Genomic DNA, 20,272 nt, shown 5'->3' with positions numbered 1-20,272 from the left:
AATTACTGTCTACACCTACAGTGTGTGTCTGAACATGGGGCTTTAAATCCAGGGCTCGATTGTTCTCGCTAAACTGAGCTACTTTTACTATGGCACCAACCCCGAAATCCCAAAAATTTTCTTTAATTTTTTCATATATTTTGGCTGATCAGATGTCTACGTTTTCTAAGGAAAAGCCAAAAAAAATTCCCCGACTTGACGGTTGGTCCCATAGTAAAAGTAGCTCAGTTTAGCGAGTAAAATCAAGCTCTGGATTTAAAGCTCCATGGTCAGACACACCATGTATAATTAGACATTTTATTAATCCTTTGAAGTCATAAAAATAAACGTCACTCACACGCCAACGTCACAGGAGCAAGCGAGCTAATGTAAACCTTATATGAAAGTGTGAAGGTTGAGGTTACTTTGACAGCCTACGCCATAACACTTAGTTGTCAATGGTGCTGTGGGCACGACTAGCTAAGCCGTCTTTAGGTGTTCTTGGCGTTCAAAAGGTTAAAGAGCGCTAAAGCTGATATTAACCCTTTATAAGGCATAAGGGTGCCAGAAATTATGCAAAATTGAACCCTATTACTTTGAAATAAAGTGCAAAATCAGGTGGGAAATATATTCCCTCTGCCTTATAAAGGCTTTTAACCGTTAAGTCCCGGGGATCTAACATTGCCAGCCAGAACATGACCTTGAGATTTAAATTTAGAATAAAATTCAGATTGTTATACTTGCAAGAGACGGGACTTTTCAAATGTCAAGGTGTTTTCTGTCTGATGTAAATAGACATATACTTAATTACACAGACGGGTCTACCGCGATATAATTTCATTGTTTTTTCCTTAAATTCCGACGTCACAGGTGACAGGTCAGTCTTTCCGTGACCACAGCTGGTGCAAATCAGCTGAAACGTCGGAATTTAATTTAAAAACAATGAAATTATATCGCGGTAGACCCGTTTCTGTAATTAAATATGTGTACAAAACGCGAGAGTAAGTGTTATGTAGATAGACATAGTAAGTTTCGATCTAAATACTTCTAAGCGAAGTTCTGCTTCAAGAAGTTGATAAGTCCGTTGGTGGAGGCGTCGTGTGACGTCACAGGCTTGGAGTCGGCCAGTTCTGGCTCGATGGCCTTGGCCAGCTGCTTGCCTAGCTCGACGCCCCACTGGTCGAAGGAATTGATGTCCCAGATGACGCCTTGGGTGAAGATCTTGTGTTCGTACATGGCTGGAAGGTATAGATATAATTAATGTGGGTCTGTGGGAGTCTAATTATCCTCTAGGCGCCCAGAGACCTATAAAAAGGTCTCCTGCTCCATTCTAATTTGAACTTTGTATTGACAAAATAAAATTTCTTTTTGCTTGGCAATGGCAAGGTTTGACGTATGGGCGGCTAGAGGTTATGTGCGTTTTGAAGGGTTAACTAAGAGACGCAGAATAAGTAATAGTACTACCGTACAGAAAGTACACTTCCTACAAAACCGAAATTTGACTGCGATTCAGGGTCGAATCATGCCTTTCTAATGTATGGCACTACCCCTTTCGGCTATTTAGGGTTGTCAAAATTCAAGTTATTATCTATAGCCGTGCACGCAAAGGGACGTCCAGTTGTGCCAGCCTTTTACTGAGAATTTACTGGACTTACCAACAAGAGATTTTACTGAGAATTTTTTTCACACCATTTACCACTGGGAATAATCGAGAAAAAAAGGCAAGTTTCAAAAGTTTCCTTTCTGTACAGTGGCACAGAATAAATAATAGTACTAGGTACAGAAGACTCACTCTCTAACAAAACGCGTCTGTCACGATCAGCACAGATATGGCCGCTAGGTGGCGACAGCGCCACGCGCGGCTTATGGCAAACCCCAAAATTGAGGTCGAACGGATGTACTTTTAGCTACCTGTAGCAAAGTGACGAAATCGCGGAGTGAGCCACGCCTGACAGTAGTACTATTATTTATTCTGTAGAACTGCGCCCCACTCTACAGCACTTTAATATTAGACTCACCAATGAGAGCTCCGAGTACGAAGGGCGTGACCTTCTTCACGACGATGGAGTTGGTGGGGCGGTTGCCTTTGAACACCTTGTGGGGGAGAATCTTGGCCACCGCCTCTGGGGCCATGCCGGACTTTAATATTAGACTCACCAATGAGAGCTCCGAGTACGAAGGGCGTGACCTTCTTCACGACGATGGAGTTGGTGGGGCGGTTGCCTTTGAACACCTTGTGGGGGAGAATTTTGGCCACCGCCTCTGGGGCCATGCCAGACTTCTCTAACTCTGCCTTAGCCTGTGAACAATATAATTATTTCAGATTCGTGACCCTCTCGAATTCTGAGATATCGATTTTCATCAAGATCGGGCCGAAAATAAAGAAATACAAGATGGCGACGGTTCCGTGTCATTTTGACTTCAGATTTGTGTTAAGGGGCTTCTCGGATTCTCAGATATCGATTTTCATCAAGATCGTGATGTTGAAAATAAAGAAAATGAAAATGGCGACCATTTCATTCAATTTCGACTTTAGATTCGTGTTAACGACATTCAGCGCGCTCCAACATTACAGGGCGCCAGACGCCCTTCACACTAAAACAGGAGTCTTTAAACTTTTTGACCTGAGGGCCATAATGCGCCTCAAAATTTTCGCGCGCGCCACCGTCGGTGCCGAGGGGGTGGGCGGGTGTATCTGGTTGCTGCAGTTAGGGCTGAACACCTGGACCCTGGCTCCCGCGGGCCGGATTGGAACGCTGTGGGGCAGGCCGGATTGGAATGCTTCGCGGGCCGGATTGGCCCGCGGGCCGAGGTTTGGAGAGCCCTGCACTAAAAGGTCGAGCGAAGCCCGACATTCCATTCACACTACGAAAAGCCCGACATTCTATTGAATTGAATAGAAACTCATTTAATCAAGTAGGATTTTACAATCTCTTTTGCATCGTCAAAGTACATTATAAATAAATTAAAATTAAATTAAAAAATAAATAACAGCTTACAAAATCAACAATTATACAGGGCGCCTTCACACTCATAGGCGGGTGGGTCGCTAGTTTATTAATATAAAATTTGATGGTACAGCTTGGCAAAAAAGAGTAGATATTAAAAACTGGCAACACTGTAGTGTCGTCCCGTTTTCTTATATAAATTTGTTTGAAAGGGACGACATTACAGTGTTGCCACTTTTTAATTACAAGCTTTTATTTACTTTCACCTGACCGTTTTGTCTGTCTGTTTATCGGTCTTCTGTAATCAAATCTTGCAAGTTAAATTTGATACACTTCCCGGTTTCCGATTGAGCTGAAATTTTGCATACATATGTAAGCCGGGTGACAATGCCATATTACGGTGTCATCGAGCTGATCTGATGATGAAGACCGGAGGTGGCCAGAACTCTGTGATAAAACAACGAAACCTAATTGTGTTTGGGGTTTTTATAATTGTCTCGATGAGTTAGTTGCCTGTGGAAAAAAAGTACAGTCGGCGATAAAAGCTTGTCCCAAAAATGAAATGTTTGCCAAAAAGTTATTTCTACTCTTTTCTGCCAAGCTGTAGGTACCTCTTCCGCAGTCTTGCCCTTCATGAGCGCCTCGGTTTGGGCCAAGAAGTTCGCCAGCAGGATCTTGTGGTGCTGCCCGCCGGCGATCGGGTTGTGGGTCTGCGCCGGGGCGATGAAGTCGCAGGGGATCAATCTGATAACATATTCAATGTTTACATATTTTACAAGCTTTTTTATTTAGTTTCACCTGACCGTTGTCTGTAATCAAATCTTGCAAGTTAAATTTGATCCACTTCCCGGTTTCCGATTGAGCTGAAATTTTGCATGCAGGTAAAAATCGGATGACAATGTAATATTACGAGCAATGTACCATCGAGCTGATCTGATGATGGAGACAGAAGGTGGCCATAGGAACTCTGTGATGAAACAACGCAACCTAATTGTGTTAGGGGTTTTTTTAGAATTGTCTCGATGAGTATTAGTCAGCGATAAAAGCTTGTACCAAAAATGAAATTTTTGCCAAAAACTTATTGTTATTTCATAATTCCCTAGCACGAGTTACATCAGGGTTCTATATTGGGTCCATTCTTATATCTTACAGGAGTGTCTCGGGGTTCTATATCAGATCCATTCTCGTATCTTACCTGGTCCCCTGGAGTATGAGCTGGTAGAACGCGTGCTGCCCATTTGTCCCCGGCTCTCCCCACACGATGGGCCCGGTGGAGTAGTTGACTTGTTGTCCGCCCCGTGTTACGTAGAGGAGTGGCTCAGGGTTCTATTTTGGGTCCACTTTTATATCTTACAGGAGTGTCTCAGGGTTCTATATCAGGCCCATTCTCGTAACTTACCTGGTCCCCTGGTGTATGAGCTGGTAGAACGCGTGCTGTCCATTTGTCCCCGGTTCTCCCCACACGATGGGCCCGGTGGAGTAGTTGACTTGTTGTCCGCCCCGTGTTACGTAGAGGAGTGGCTCAGGGTTCTATTTTGGGTCCACTTTTATATCTTACAGGAGTGTCTCAGGGTTCTATATCAGGCCCATTCTCGTAACTTACCTGGTCCCCTGGTGTATGAGCTGGTAGAACGCGTGCTGTCCATTCGTCCCCGGTTCTCCCCACACGATGGGCCCGGTGGAGTAGTTGACTTGTTGTCCGCCCCGTGTTACGTAGAGGAGTGGCTCAGGGTTCTATTTTGGGTCCACTTTTATATCTTACAGGAGTGTCTCAGGGTTCTATATCAGGCCCATTCTCGTAACTTACCTGGTCCCCTGGTGTATGAGCTGGTAGAACGCGTGCTGTCCATTTGTCCCCGGTTCTCCCCACACGATGGGCCCGGTGGAGTAGTTGACTTGTTGTCCGCTCCGTGTTACGTATTTGCCGTTACTCTCCATGTCGCCTTGTTGAAAGTAGGCCGCGAATCTAATGGAAAATACGTTTTTTTTATAATGAACAGAATATGAACCACGGGCGATATTGTAAATTCGAATAATAAAAGTCGGATCTCTACATATTGATCCTCGTTAAAAATTTTAGACGTGTCAGCCATATTATACAACGAATGATCTTATCTAATCTATCTAATACCTTTAAACGAGCAATTCTTGTATATTTATTTATATATATATTTCGGGGATCTCGGAAACGATTTTAACGATTTCGCTAAAATTCGCTATATAGGGGTTTTCGGGGTCGAAAAATCGATCTAGCCTAGTCTTATATCTGGGAAGACGCGCCATTTTTGAGTTTTTATAATATATAAATAGCGACCGAATGGGCACCACAGATCACCCGAGGCTAGGGTTGCCATACGTCCGGATTTGTCCGGACATGTCCGGATTTTTGACGTTTTGTCCGGATTGCAGCCGGACTTGGCATGTGTCCGGATATTTAGGAATGACCTTATAAAAATAAAATGCGCGCCCGGGAAAGGGGCTACGGGATCGGGCTAAGGGAAAGGGAAAAGTAGATCCACGATACAGTACACCGCAGAGAGCAGCGCGCCGCCGGGGCGTCGTTCAAGCTACGCCAAATCTCTGCTACAAGAAATGTCCGGATTTTTAGGGTGATGTCAGGATTTTTATCAGGACATTTAATTCTTCCATATGGCAACCCTACCCGAGGCAGAGTCAGACCAAAAATGAGATGGCGAAACGACCTGGACTCATTCTGTGGCGATTGGCGGGAGCATGCACAAAGCCGTGACGAGTGGCGAAAGACAGGGGAGGCCTTTGCCCAGCAGTGGGACCAATATAGGCTACTGAAAAATAAACTAGTATTTAACTACATAGTTAGTGGTTACCTGTGTAAATACTGGTCGTAGGGCAGCAGGGCGTGGGTCTCCGCGCCGTGGAAGTTGCTGTACCATACACCCAGCAGCGCTAGGATCACGGGCGCCTGTACACAACATAACAGAACTCATAAGAGAGGAGCTAATGTAAGATAAGATAAGATAAATGTTTATTTGCAAGAATATAGGTACATAATTACAAGATGTCAGGGTGATAATTTTGGTCTCCATTTACATTCAGCCATTTATTGGCGTGTAAAACTGTAGTTTGTAATATGTGACGTTCCACGGTAAAGGGTACCTTATGGCGGCTGGCGCTTACGTCGCATAGCGCCGCAATAATATTGGAGCAGCGTTAATAATAGCGTAAGCGCCAACCGCCATAAGGTACCTTTAACCGTGAGACGTCACATATTGTCTTCGGATACCGCGATAGTTAATCATGAAATAAAACTACTCTTTTCTACGAAGGGATCCGTACCATAATGCAAAAAAAAACCAAAAAAAAACAAAAAGAAAACGGTCACCCATCCAAGTACTGACCCTTCCCGACGTTGCTTAACTTTGGTCAAACATCACGTTTGTTGTATGGAAGCCCCATTTAAATCTTTATTTTATTCTGTTTTTAGTATTTATTGTTATAGCGGCAACAGAAATACATCATCTGTGAAAATTTCAACTGTCTAGCTAAATATCACGGTTCATGAGATACAGCCTGGTGACAGACGGACGGACGGACGGACGGACGGACGGACGGACGGACGGACGGACGGACAGCGAAGTCTTAGTAATAGGGTCCCGTTTTACCCTTTGGGTACGGAACCCTAAAAACTAGGTACACTGCAAAAACTACCCTACTACTATAGTTCGTTTTTTTTAGCATTAGAAAGAACTTGCAAGAAGGTAAGCGATCTTGACATGTCTTTTAATTGAAAAACGCTTTATAAAAATCAGTAACTATTACTTTTGAAAGCAGAAGAATATAAATGATCGTATTACATTCATAATTGTTACATATTTGCCGAAACTTATTTGTAAAACGTGTTTTTCAATTGAAAGATACATCAAGATTGTTTACCTTATTTCTAATGCTAAAAAACCGGGCAAGTGCGAGTCGGACTCGCGCACGAAGGGTTCCGTACCATAATGCAAAAAAAAAAAAACAAAAAAAAGCAAAAAAGAAAACGGCCACCCATCCAAGTACCGACCCCTCCCGACGTTGCTTAACTTTGGTCAAAAATCACGTTTGTTGTATGGGAGCCCCATTTAAATCTTTATTTTATTCTGTTTTTAGTATTTGTTGTTATAGCGGCAACAGAAATACATCATCTGTGAAAATTTCAACTGTCTAGCTATCACGGTTCGTGAGATACAGCCTGGTGACAGACGGACGGACGGACGGACGGACGGACAGCGAAGTCTTAGTAATAGGGTCCCGTTTTACCCTTTGGGTACGGAACCCTAAAAATACGAACTATACAATGGGAAAATAACTTACATTCTTATCCAAAGGCGCGGTGCAGAAATGGTCGTCCATGTAGCTGGCTCCGTCTAGAAGCTTCTCGAAGTTGTCGTAGCCCACGTAGAGGGAGATGGATAGACCGATCGCCGACCACAGTGAGTACCTGAATAATCCATAAAAATTACTGCAAATTCTACAAATTGGCACAAAAATATTACTACATATTCTACAAATTGGTACAAAAATATTACTACAAATTCTACAAATTGGTACAAAAATATTACTACAAATTCTACAAATTGGTAGAAAAATATTAGGTACTACAAATTCTACAACTAGGTACAAAAAATACTACAAATTCTACAAATTGGTACAAAAAAATTACTACAAATTCTACAAATTGGTGTGGTAAGATCATCGTCATCATCTTCCTCGCATTATGGGTTTTGCCACGGCTCATGGGAGCCTGGGGTCCGCTTGACAAGGCACTAGTTTTTACGAAAGCGACTGCCATCTGACCTTTCAACCCAGAGGGTAAACTAGGCCTTATCGGGATTAGTTCGGTTTCCTCGCATTACAATTATAGAGTATTTTTTACAAATTGGTGTGGAATCATAATTTTTCCTAATGTTGATATACGAGAACTGTCTCGCTAAAAAAATATCCCATCAAAAACATAAATGTAAAAAAGGAGAGCCAAGTTCTTCGGTTCGCCGCAAAAAGAATGGAGATCTAAATGAGTGCCAAGTTCTATGCAAAATCCAAATATGTATTTATAGGAACAAAATAACATTATAAACAAGTATTAAACTCTATTTCTTTGCTTTATTGGATACCTATAACAATTGCTGTTATTTAAAAAAAATGCGAGATCTTAAAGCAGGTTAGATTTGACTTGGCCGCGCGCGCGGTGGTGCCGCGCGCCGCCAACGACACACCGTTGACCGGTTGTTTAGCGCGTATTACAGGTTTTTTGTATGGGGACCTCCCCTATTTTTTAACTTTTTTTATTTTTATATTTTTTCTACGCTTACACACAATTACCGAGCTGGATTCCAAATTTCATCCTTCTAGGTCATCTGGAAGTAGGTTAGGTTTAGGTACTATATGTTAGTCACAATAAAAAAGAAATTTGTATGGGGACCCCCCCTATTTATTAACTTTTTTTTGTTTTTAGATTTTTTCCTACGCTTACACACAATAACCGAGCTGGATTCCAAATTTCATCCTTCTAGGTCATCTGGAAGTAGGTTAGGTTTAGGTACTTATATGTCAGTCACAATAAAAAATGGCTCTTTTGTATGGGGACCCCCCCTATTTTATAACTTTTTTTAATTTTTAGATTTTTTCCTACGCTTTCACACAATAACTGAGCTGGATTCCAAATTTCATCCTTCTAGGTCATCTGGAAGTAGGTTAGGTTTAGGTACTATAGGTCTGTCAGTCAGTCTTAAAATTTACGACTTTTTGACCTTCATATCTTTATAACCGTTTGAGCTAGCTTCATGAAATTTGGGCTTCTAGATGTCCTTATGGATATAATTAAACACACGTAGTTTTATGTGTTTACGTTAAAGATGTTTTGAGTTATAGAAGGGTCAAAAGTGGCACCAAGTGGTTCGTGTAATATTACACTTGGCGCTGGCTAGCCAGTTCCTTTGCTTGAACTTGGCTTGACACGCTGCCGCGTGTCTAGATTTAATATAGCTGGTCAAGCAAATCTTGTCAGTAAAAAAAGGCGCTAAATTCAAATTTTCTATGGGACGATATCCCTTCGCGCCTACATTTTTCAAATTTGCCGCCTTTTTTAACCGACTTCCAAATCCCAAAGGAGGAGGTTATCAATTCGGTTGTATGTTTTTTATTTTTTATGTTTGTTACTCCATATCTCCGTCATTACTGGCCCGATTTTGAAAATTATTTTTTTGATTGTATGTATATGCATACAGATTGGTCCCGTTTTTGTCAAAATCCAGTTCTGATGATGGGATCCATGAGGAATCGACGGAACTCCTCAAATCTTAAAGGCATACATATGGTGATTTTTGTGTTTTTATCAACAAATCAAGCATATACATTCAAAAACGTGACATTTGATGAAGTGGAACTGCTGATAATGATCAGAACGGAACTCTTCAACGACGCATAGTTCACCTTTGGCGATTTGTCCTCTTCGTTATGTTTGTTACGCAAGTTAAGTTTTTAAGCCACAATTTTGTCAAGCTTGAGTTCTGATGATGGGATCCATGAGAAATCGAGGGAACTCCTCAAATTTTAAAGGCATGCGTATAGAGATTTTTGTATTTTCATCAGAAAATCAAGCATTTTCATTAAAAACTGTCGCATTTGATGAAGTGGAACTGCTGATGATGATCAGAACGGAACTCTTCAACGACGCATAGTTCACGTTTGGCGATTTGTCCTCTTCGTTATGTTTGTTAAGCAAGTTTAGTTTTTAAGCCACATTTCTGTCAAGCTCGAGTTCTGATGATGGGATCCATAAGGAATCGAGGGAACTCCTCAAATCTTAAAGGCATACGTATAGAATTTTTTGTATTTTCATCATAAAATCAAGCATTTACATTAAAAACTGTCACTGCTGATGATGATCAGAACAGAACTCTTCAACGACGCATAGTACATGTTTGGTGATTTCGAATTTCGATTTTGACTTGTACTGGGACCCGGACTCATACCCGGATCCGGTTCGGACCCGGACTCGGACTCGGACCCGGACTCGGACCCGGACTCGGACCCAGACTCGGACCCGGACCCGGACCCGGACTTGGACCGGGACTCGGACCCGGACTCTGACTCAGAGACCCGGACCTTGACCCGGAAAACCACTATGATACCTAAACTAAATAAACCACTATGATTACCTACCATAAAATGTGGGTATGATGATGCCAAACCCCTCCCGCTCAAACTCCCGTACACCGCACCGCATGCGCCGTTAAGTGGGTTAGGTTAGATTTGAACTGCGATCCTCACAGAACCGAACAAAAGTGGGTTACGTTTGGTTAGAACTGCGAGTCTTACAGAAACGAAATGCTACTAGAAAAGTGGGTTTCATTAGGTTCGAACTGCGATCCTCACAGAACCGAACTGCTATGAGAGAAGTGGGTTAGGTTAGGCTAGATAACTACGACCCTTACGGAAACGAAGTGCTACTAGAAAGTACTGGTTTTACCTCCTTTTCTACATAGTGCACCATCTACCATAATCTTTCACCGGGCCCCATAGAAGTCGGTTTTTTTTTCTTAAAAATTATCTACTGACAAGATCTGCTTGACCAGCTATAATTACTTTCTTAACTGATCTTTTTTTAACCGACTTCCAAATCTCAAAGAAGGAGGTTATCAATTCGGTTGTATGTTTTTTTTTTTAATTTTTTTTTTAATTTTTTTTTTTGTTTTTTTTTTATGTTTGTTACTCCATATCTCCGTCATTACTAGATCGATTTTGAAAATTCTTTTTTTGATTGAATGTATATGCATACAGATTGGTCCCGTTTTTGTCAAAACCCAGTTCTGATGATGGGATCCATGAGGAATCGAGGGAACTCCTCAAATCTTAAAGGCATACATATAGTGATTTTTGGGTTTTTATCAACAAATCAAGCATATACACCCAAAAAAGTGACATTTGATGAAGTGGAACTGCTGATGACGATCAGAACGGAACTCTTTAACGACGCATAGTTCACGGTTGGCGATTCGTCCTCTTCGTTATGTTTGTTAAGCAAGTTAAGTTTTTAAGCCACATTTTTGTCAAGCTCGAGTTCTGATGATGGGATCCATGAGGAATCAAGGGAACTCCTCAAATCTTAAAGGCATGCGTATAGAGATTTTTGTATTTACATCAGAAAATCAAGCATTTTCTTTAAAAACTGTTGCATTTGATGAAGTGGAACTGCTGATGATGATCAGAACAGAACTCTTCAACGACGCATAGTTCACGGTTGGCGATTTTTCCTTTTAGTTATTTTCGTTAAGCAAGTTAAGTTTTTAAGCCACATTTTTGTCAAGCTCGAGTTCTGATGATGGGATCCATAAGGAATCGAGGGAACTCCTCAAATATTAAAGGCATACGTACAGATATTTTTGTATTTTCATCATAAAATCAAGCATTTACATTAAAAACTGTCGCATTTGATGAAGTGGAAATGCTGATGATGACCAGAACAGAACTCTTCAATGACGCATGGTACACGTTTGGTGATTACGAATTTCGATTTTGACTTGGACGGGGACCCGGACTCGGACTCATACCCGGATCCGGTTCGGACCCGGATCCGGTTCGGACCCGGACTCGGATCCGGATTCGGACCCGGACTCGGACCCGGACTCGGATCCGGACTCGGACCCGGTCTCGGACCCGGACACGGACCCGGACTCGGACCCGGACTTCGACTCGGACTCGGACCCGGACTCGGACCCGGACTCGGACCCGGACCTTGACCCAGAAAACCACTATGATACCTTAACTAAATAAACAACTATGATTACCTATCATAAAATTAATGTAGGTATAAAGTACGATGATGCCAATCTTACTTGCCCCTCCCGCTTAAACCCCCGTACACCGCACGGCATGCGCCATTAAGTGGGTTAGGTTAGGTTTGAACTGCGATCCTCACAGAACCGAACAAGGATTAGGTTAGGTTAGGACTGCGAGCCTTACAGAAACGAAATGCTACTTGAATAGTGGGTTTGATTAGGTTCGAACTGCGATCCGCACAGAACCGAACTGCTATCTGAGGAGTGGGTTAGGTTAGGCTAGAACTACGACCCTCATGGCTCCTCTTCACGATGGGCCAACGCCGGCCACTCCAAGGGACGCATTTATGCGTTAGAGGGAGCAAGTGATATTGCTATCTCATTCTACCGCATGGCTGCGTCCCTTGGAGTGGCCGGCGTTGGCCCATCCTGTAGAGGAGCCATTATACAGAAGCGAAATGCTAGTAGAAAAGTGGGTGGTTTTACCTCCTTTTCTACATAGTGTACCATCTACAATAATCTTTCATCGGCCCCCATGGAAGTCGGTTTCTTTTTCTTCAAAATTATTTGTTATCTGTTTGTCTCAAATTTGAGTTTAGAAAATTATAGTCCTTTTTTTAGGGTTCCGTAACCAAAGGGTAAAAACGGGACCCTATTACTAAGACTCCGCTGTCCGTCTGTCTGTCTGTCACCAAGCTGTATATCATGAACCGTGATAGCTAGACAGTTCAAATTTTCACAGATTAATTATATCTGTTGCCGCTATAACAACAAATACTAAAAGAATAAGAATGATTTATTGATAATAATTGGCAACAAAGTATATGCACAGGAGGTGTCTGGTAAGCCCCAAACTAGGCTGAGCCTGTGTCTTGGGGCTTAACAAAAAGAGTTAGTACGGAACCCTCGGCGGGCGAGTCCGACTCGCACTTGTCCGGTTTCTTACCTGCCGCCGACCCAGTCCCAGAACCCGAACATGTTCTTAGGATCGATGCCGAAAGCGGTCACTTTCTCGCCATTGGTCGACAGCGCCACGAAGTGCTTGGCCACCGCTGACGGCTGTGAACAAATTATGTATTAATTAGGGTTCCGTACCCAAATTCGACGAGCGGTCTGGCCTATACTCTGTATCTTTAGGTATTTAAAGAATAGTAAACAAAATCTACCCTCAAATGGCTGCTTAAGCCAGTTGAGGGTAGATGAAAACATTACATGATCAAATAATGTAGGTTAAAGTCAGGTCGTTCAGTGACTGGTCCAGGTGGTTTTGTATTAGGTTGGTTAACCAATAAATGTTATAACTACCCGCAAATGTACAAATTGTTTGTTTACTTTTATTTAAATACCTAAATATACAGACTATAGTGACCTCATACTATTGTCACTGTGACAAGGTACAAAATAAATTAAAACTTTCAACTGTATAATAAATAGGAATTGTCTTCCTTGACCACTTCGACCATGGAATGAACTCCAAGGGCGCATTGTATGGACGTATTGTACGTGTCATTCTATGGAACTTGTTAACTATGTAAACAAACCGCCATATTGAAATTGTCTCTGATGAATTTACTAGTGACTTTTGTATATGTGACTATTGTGTACCTACATAGTTAGCAAGTTCCATGGAATGACAGTTTACTACTATTGTACTTACATCCTTGGCCGCCTCTAGGAACCAATTCTTGGCAGATGTGGCGTTGGTGATGGTCTCCTGCGTGGTGAAGGTCTTGGAGGCCACGATGAAGAGCGCCGTCTCAAGGTTGAGATACTTCAACACTTCGGCTATAGAATGACACTTTACTACTATTATACTTACATCCTTGGCCGCCTCTAGGAACCAGTTCTTGGCGGAGGTGGCGTTGGTGATGGTCTCCTGCGTGGTGAAGGTCTTGGAGGCCACGATGAAGAGCGCCGTCTCAAGGTTGAGACACTTCAACACTTCGGCTATAGAATGACACTTTACTACTATTATACTTACATCCTTGGCCGCCTCTAGGAACCAGTTCTTGGCGGAGGTGGCGTTGGTGATGGTCTCCTGCGTGGTGAAGGTCTTGGAGGCCACGATGAAGAGCGCCGTCTCAAGGTTGAGACACTTCAACACTTCGGCTATAGAATGACACTTTACTACTATTATACTTACATCCTTGGCCGCCTCTAGGAACCAGTTCTTGGCGGAGGTGGCGTTGGTGATGGTCTCCTGCGTGGTGAAGGTCTTGGAGGCCACGATGAAGAGCGCCGTCTCAAGGTTGAGACACTTCAACACTTCGGCTATAGAATGACACTTTACTACTATTATACTTACATCCTTGGCTGCCTCTAGGAACCAGTTCTTGGCGGAAGTGGCGTTGGTGATGGTCTCCTGCGTGGTGAAGGTCTTGGAGGCCACGATGAAGAGCGCCGTCTCAGGGTTGAGCCGCTTCAGCACCTCGGCGAGGTGGGTGCCATCGATGTTGGAGACGAAGTGGACCTGTTGGAAATGTAAATAATACAATTATACATTTTGACAACCATGCGCAGTGTGTTCATGATTTTAATAACAAAACTTCCTTGAGACACAGACATATTAAACATATTAAGAACGGGTCACTCACGCATTTTAAGTCGGAAAACGCTCGACATGTTTCACTCCGTACCGTTTCCTTGCGTTTTTCGACTTAAAATACGTGAGTGACCCGTTCTTAACATGTTTAATGTGTTCATGATTCATGATGATAATCACAGATTAAATCAAAAGGGAAGTCGTCCGTGGTTTTACTTTTGGATAGGGGTCATCCATTAATTACATGACACAAAATTTAGATTTTTAGACCCCAAAAAATAAGTCGTTAATACGTACTGTCACACTTGGCATGAAAATATAAAATTGTACCATATTGTTGTAATTGTAAATATGTATATGTATAGGTAATATTAAAATGATAAATTCTAGTTTTACTTAATCTGGCAAATAAAAGATATTTCTACATTATTAAATTGCACAACGGGACTTGATCGCGTATTTAAGTTTTAAGATTTACCTGCGACGTTTCGAGGACGGCATTGTCCCCGTGGTCTCGGAGAAGACTGGCTAAAGTTGACATCAACATCTTCTAGCCGCGCGATTATTTCGAACTACCCGCACTTGGTCTTGTTTATTAATTTGAACGTTCATAATTTAATAATGTTTAAAAATCAGTGAAAATATATTTATATTTTTATTTCTTAAAATGCCGAAAAATTTGTAATTTCTGCCATGGAATTTTCCTTCAGTGCTATGCTTGTCTGGTTCTACTTCGAAACTAACTACTAACCTTGAGATGGTTGGCGTATGGCTTCAGGGCTTCGGTGACCATGAGAGGGCCGAGGTCCGAGCCGCCGATGCCAATGTTGACCACGTCGGTGATCGCCTTGCCAGTGTACCTGATATACATACAACATAATTAATATAGAGTCCGACCAAGATAAGTCTGCAACGATTTCTATGAAATTCATCATCATCATACGACATCATCAGACGTATAAATAAAACTTGCACTTGTTGTTGTGTGCTATCAAAAGCGTTGCAAAATTTTTGCACAAGATTAAAAAAAAAATCGGTATGTAATGTATAATATACATCAGGTTGATATTAAAAATACTTCATACAGGGTGAGTTCATTATGTCTGACCCACAGACAAAACATCCTCCAGACTGAGCATAGTCGCGCTACCCCCTCAGCCACGCGTACGGTAATTTTAATCCATGTTCGAGTCGAAAGTGTCTTTGTGTGACGTCCGTGTCTTTGAACGGACCAATCACGGCACGGGACTTCGCTCACCTCGTCCCGCGCACCCCCGCATTTTTGGCATCATCGGTTGTAAGAAATAATTGCTCTAAACTCGGTCTAGAGGATTCCTAGTCTGTGGTCTGACCATATCCAGACCAGAGGGGTGAATATGAGGGATGCAGGTCATATGGAACAACTTTTACTATAGAGCCGACCCCAAAATCGCGAAAAAAAATCTATTCAATAGTAAAAACGGGACCCTATTACTAAGACTCCACTGTCCGTCTGTGAGTCACCGAATGAACCGTGATAGACAGTTGAAATTTCCACAGATGATGTATTTCTGTTGCCGCTATAACAACAAATACTAACAAGTACGGAACGAGTCCGACTCGCACTTGCCCGGTTTTTTTTCGAAGTTGGCTCCACAGTACAAGTTGTTCAGTATGACCTACATATTCACCCCTCAGAGTATGGTCAGACATAACAAAATCACTGTGTATGTGCCAAGACTACATTAACGTGTGGAGTGACATCGGCGCCGTCAACTAAAATGGGTCGAGTGTGTTCTGGCACTATCTTTAGGTATTTAAATGTGACGTTCCACGGCAAAAGGTACTGGCGCTTACGTCGCATAGCGCCGCAATAATATTGGAGTGGAGCGGCGTTAATAATAGCGTAAGCGCCAACTCCCATAAGGTACGTTTACCCGTGAGACGTCAGAAATAAAAGTAAACAAACAATTTGTACATTTTCGTAGTTATAATATTTATTTTATTGGTTAACCCACCAAATACAAAACCGCCTGGATCACTGAACGGCCTGACTTTAAGAGCCCATCAACGTGCACACTAGCGCCACTGCTAAATAATCGTGATTATTTAAATTTAACGACAGGTATTTAAAAAAGGGGGCCGCTACGGACTGTATTGTGTATTTAAGTAACTTTTGAATACATCAAACTAGTTTTTATGTTACTGGATTCGTCAATCTACGCGTCCAAAGTTAAAACGGCCGTTTGTTTTGAGCTCATAGATCGACGAATCCAGCAACATAAAAACTAGTTTGATGTATTCAAAAGGTACTTAAATAAACAATTCAGTCCGTAGCGGCCCCCCTTTTTTTAATACCTGTCATTAAATTTAAATAATCACGATTATTTATTTGGGAGTGGCGCTAGTGAGCACGTTGATGGGCTTTTAACCTACATTATTTGATCATGTAATGTTTTCATCTACCCTCAACTGACTTAAGTAGCCATTTGAGGGTAGATTTTGTTTCCTCGTTTTTAAATACCTAAATATACAGACTATAACAACTTACTCCTTCCACTGCCCGCTGATGACTTGTCCCGAGAACTCCTACATATGCGCCAAGACTGTGTTCACTAAGATGGGCCTGTTTTTGCGGTTACGAAGGGCGATGTGCAGAACAACACGGTTTTCGTTCTACAGGGTGTTACTGACCATGGGGCTTTAAATCCAGGGCTCGATTCTACTCGCTAAACTGAGCTACTTTTATTTAGGCACTAACCCCGAAATACCAAAAATAAAATTTACTTTTTCATACATTTTGGCTGATCAGATGTCGACGTTTTCTATGGAAAAGTCATAAATTATTCCCCAATTTTATGGTTGGTCCCATAGTAAAAGTAGCTCAGTTTAGCGAGTTAAATCAAGCCCTGGAATTAAAACTCGATGGTCAGACACATACTGTATTGTTGCAAAATCCTGCCTGTTGAAAAATCTTAATAGCGCGATGCAGCCGACGGGACAGCGACATCTATGAAATTCAATAACAACTCACCCCTTCCACTGGCCACTGATGACTTGTCCCGAGAACTCCTTCATATGCGCCAAGACCGCGTTGACGTCCGGCGTGACATCGGCCCCGTCGACTAAGATGGGCCTGTTCTTGCGGTTACGAAGGGCGATGTGCAGAACGGCACGGTTTTCGGTGAAGTTGATCTTTTCACCTAAAATTAACAATTTATTTAGTTTTAATTACCAGCCATAAAATTACCTTGATATTTTAAATTAACAATTAAATATTGATATCATTTCGGACGCGTGGTCACGTCAGCGCGACGCAAAGCGGTTAAATTACGTTAATTTGTTTGATTTGCGTTTTATGTTTCTTTTTTAACTAAAATTTTAATGTTATAAATTTAACATGTGTTTCTGCTGATGAATCTGTTTTAACAGAAGTCTTGGCTGTCAAGATGGTTCTTCGATTTCTTTGGTAAGACTTTGTTAGGTTTTTTTTACTTTAATTTGTAGGTACCTACATCTGGTGAATCAGTGCCTTGAGAAATATCAACTCATAAATAAAAATTAATACACGCCAAATGGTAACTTGTGTTACTCTTGTCACGGGTTAACAAAAACAGCAGTGGCTGTCGTAATAAACAGTAACTCCTGGGCTCCAGACTGATGAATGGTATACCTGCAAACATGGCATCTCGAGCCTTCTCCACGCCGCGGGTGCGGGCCAGGTTCAGAAGGAGCGCCATGACAGCGTTGTCCACTCGGTTCTTGGAGTAGTCGAGCAGGATCTCACCATCATTGGGCGTGGGCAGGCGGAGACTGGTAATAATTAATAAATAAATATAAAAAGTTTTTATTTCTGGGTAACTGAATAACAATATGTATAAAATATTAAAAACGTAACCTAGGATTACCTTAAGTAGGATAGGACATGAGGGGTCATCCATTAATTACATCACACGTTTAGGGGGAGGGAGGGGTCAAGAAAATGTGACATATTGTGACATGGGGGAGGGGGGACACACAAACTTTGTGACGTCACTTTAACTTCATCAGTAACCGAAAATTTATTTAAATTATTTTATTCACTGTACATTTAAATAACAAGTTTTTAAAAAGATAATCGTTTTTATTCGTTTAATTTTCTTTCCTAAGCAGTTTTGGGTTATAAAATTACTAATATTTATATCGTCAATAATAGTTTGATAATATATTAATAATACTTAGGTACTTACTTAATTCGATTTGGCGATTTCGTAGAAAAAATGTGACGTCACACTAGGGGGGAGGGGTTTGCCAAATGTGACCAAGTGTGACAAGGAGGGGGGGAGGGGTCAAAACCTAGAAATTCGTGTGACGTAATTAATGGATGACCCCTGACTGTGCTTTATATTATTGCAAAGGTAAACATAACTTTTACTTGGCTATATAGTACAACCTTACTAATCTGGCACTATTGCTGACACAAGAGAACCGGATTAATGGAAAAATCGGTGTACTGGAAGTTAGAGCAAATCTGCATATTATTTATGTGTTTTTTAGTATGTCTTAGAAATACATTTTACTAAAATACTAATTAAAAAAAACCGGGCAAGTGCGAGTCGGACTCGCGCACGAAGGGTTCCGTACCATAATGCAAAAAAAAAACAAAAAAAAGCAAAAAGAAAACGGTCACCCATCCAAGTACTGACCCCTCCCGACGTTGCTTAACTTTGGTCAAAAATCACGTTTGTTGTATGGGAGCCCCATTTAAATCTTTATTTTATTCTGTTTTTAGTATTTGTTGTTATAGCGGCAACAGAAATACATCATCTGTGAAAATTTCAACTGTCTAGCTATCACGGTTCGTGAGATACAGCCTGGTGACAGACGGACGGACGGACGGACGGACGGACAGCGAAGTCTTAGTAATAGGGTCCCGTTTTACCCTTTGGGTACGGAACCCTAAAAAAGACTACTCTTATCTGGGACTTAGCCATTGAAGTGCGAAAGTTAGCACACATAGTAAATTAGGATGTAGAATGATCAATTTTAGTGCAGCATTACTAGGTGTACTGAACCATCAACTGCCGGATTATCGAGATTTCACTGTATTTTATAAATCATAAAGTTGTAAGTTAAAATCTAATTTTTAGCATTTAAGTTCAGTAGTAGCAGTTCTCTTTTAACTGATATTAATATCTAATAGGCCGTAATAAAATAGACCTCATTCAGCCTAGTACAAAGTACATTGAACCATGTTTGGCCATTTTACCAATTCAATTTCATTGAGGGCAACGAAGGTCAATTTGAGGTACGAAAAGCTTGTCATTGACTTGAAAGCTACGACCTTCGCCTTCGGAGTTGAAGGAACTTATGTCTAATTTTGTACAAGAATATAGCTTTTCTTATTGCTGTTATACAACTTTACATAAGTATGAAGGTTAAACAAGAAGATGTTCAAAAAACAAATATTTGTCAGGGACATTCAGGGCAAATTATGCATGAGTCCTTACCTAACTTTTTAAAATAAATAACATTAGTTTACCTGAATTTTTCAAACCGCTGTGGGTCCTGTTGGAATAGCTGTTGAATGTTAATTTTCTCATGGTTAAGACAGTAAAAACTTTGTAGAGTTTGATACGCCGGGTCATCCTTGAGGCTAATTTTCGGTTCCATGGTGGCAATAGAAAGTACACGGGCGGTCAGAGAGCGGCGCGGCCTAAACTGTTGTCCTATCAGTGATAACGAAAGTCGTGTTGACATGTCAATGACGTATGAAGGTTAATTGCGTTTCGTTACTTTCGTTGCTGCTATTCTCAATGCAAACAAATTTTGTTTTCCCCGACTAGCACATGTCGATGAAAATTAAAGCATATAATTGAATGAAAATTATGTAACAATGTATTTAAAGATAATGGCAAGTAGATCTTACTCTATTAAATGCTTTAAAGCATTTAGTAGTGGCCTTTTATTGTTTTTGTAAAAGTGAATTTAAAATATCGGTTTTTCGTACATCACTGCGTTGTAAACAAAAAGTTCGTTCCGTTCTT

At 41.4% G+C, this 20,272-nt stretch overlaps 1 protein-coding gene and 1 long non-coding RNA gene across 2 annotated transcripts in view; both read right to left on the bottom strand.

Moving 5' to 3' along the window:
- LOC134674007 (uncharacterized) overlaps window positions 1–20,272 on the bottom strand; it is a 173,046-nt gene that overhangs the window by 42,449 nt on the left and 110,325 nt on the right. The gene's annotated exons all lie outside the window — the stretch shown is intronic.
- LOC134674000 (glucose-6-phosphate isomerase) lies at window positions 985–19,989 on the bottom strand. The gene is made up of 12 exons (XM_063532055.1): window positions 19,768–19,989; window positions 17,920–18,059; window positions 17,281–17,449; window positions 15,019–15,127; window positions 14,031–14,195; window positions 12,672–12,784; window positions 7,260–7,386; window positions 5,774–5,868; window positions 4,735–4,893; window positions 3,539–3,671; window positions 2,137–2,278; window positions 985–1,217 (listed from the first exon to the last, which is right to left on the bottom strand). Exons 1-12 carry the CDS (start codon window positions 19,983–19,985, stop codon window positions 1,027–1,029), a joined length of 1,761 nt encoding a protein of 586 aa, XP_063388125.1. The 5' UTR covers window positions 19,986–19,989; the 3' UTR covers window positions 985–1,026.

The sequence above is a fragment of the Cydia fagiglandana genome, chromosome 19, assembly GCF_963556715.1.
Source record: "Cydia fagiglandana chromosome 19, ilCydFagi1.1, whole genome shotgun sequence".
Classification (NCBI taxonomy): Eukaryota; Metazoa; Arthropoda; class Insecta; order Lepidoptera; family Tortricidae; genus Cydia; species Cydia fagiglandana.
This window is presented reverse-complemented; position numbering and strand designations above follow the sequence as displayed.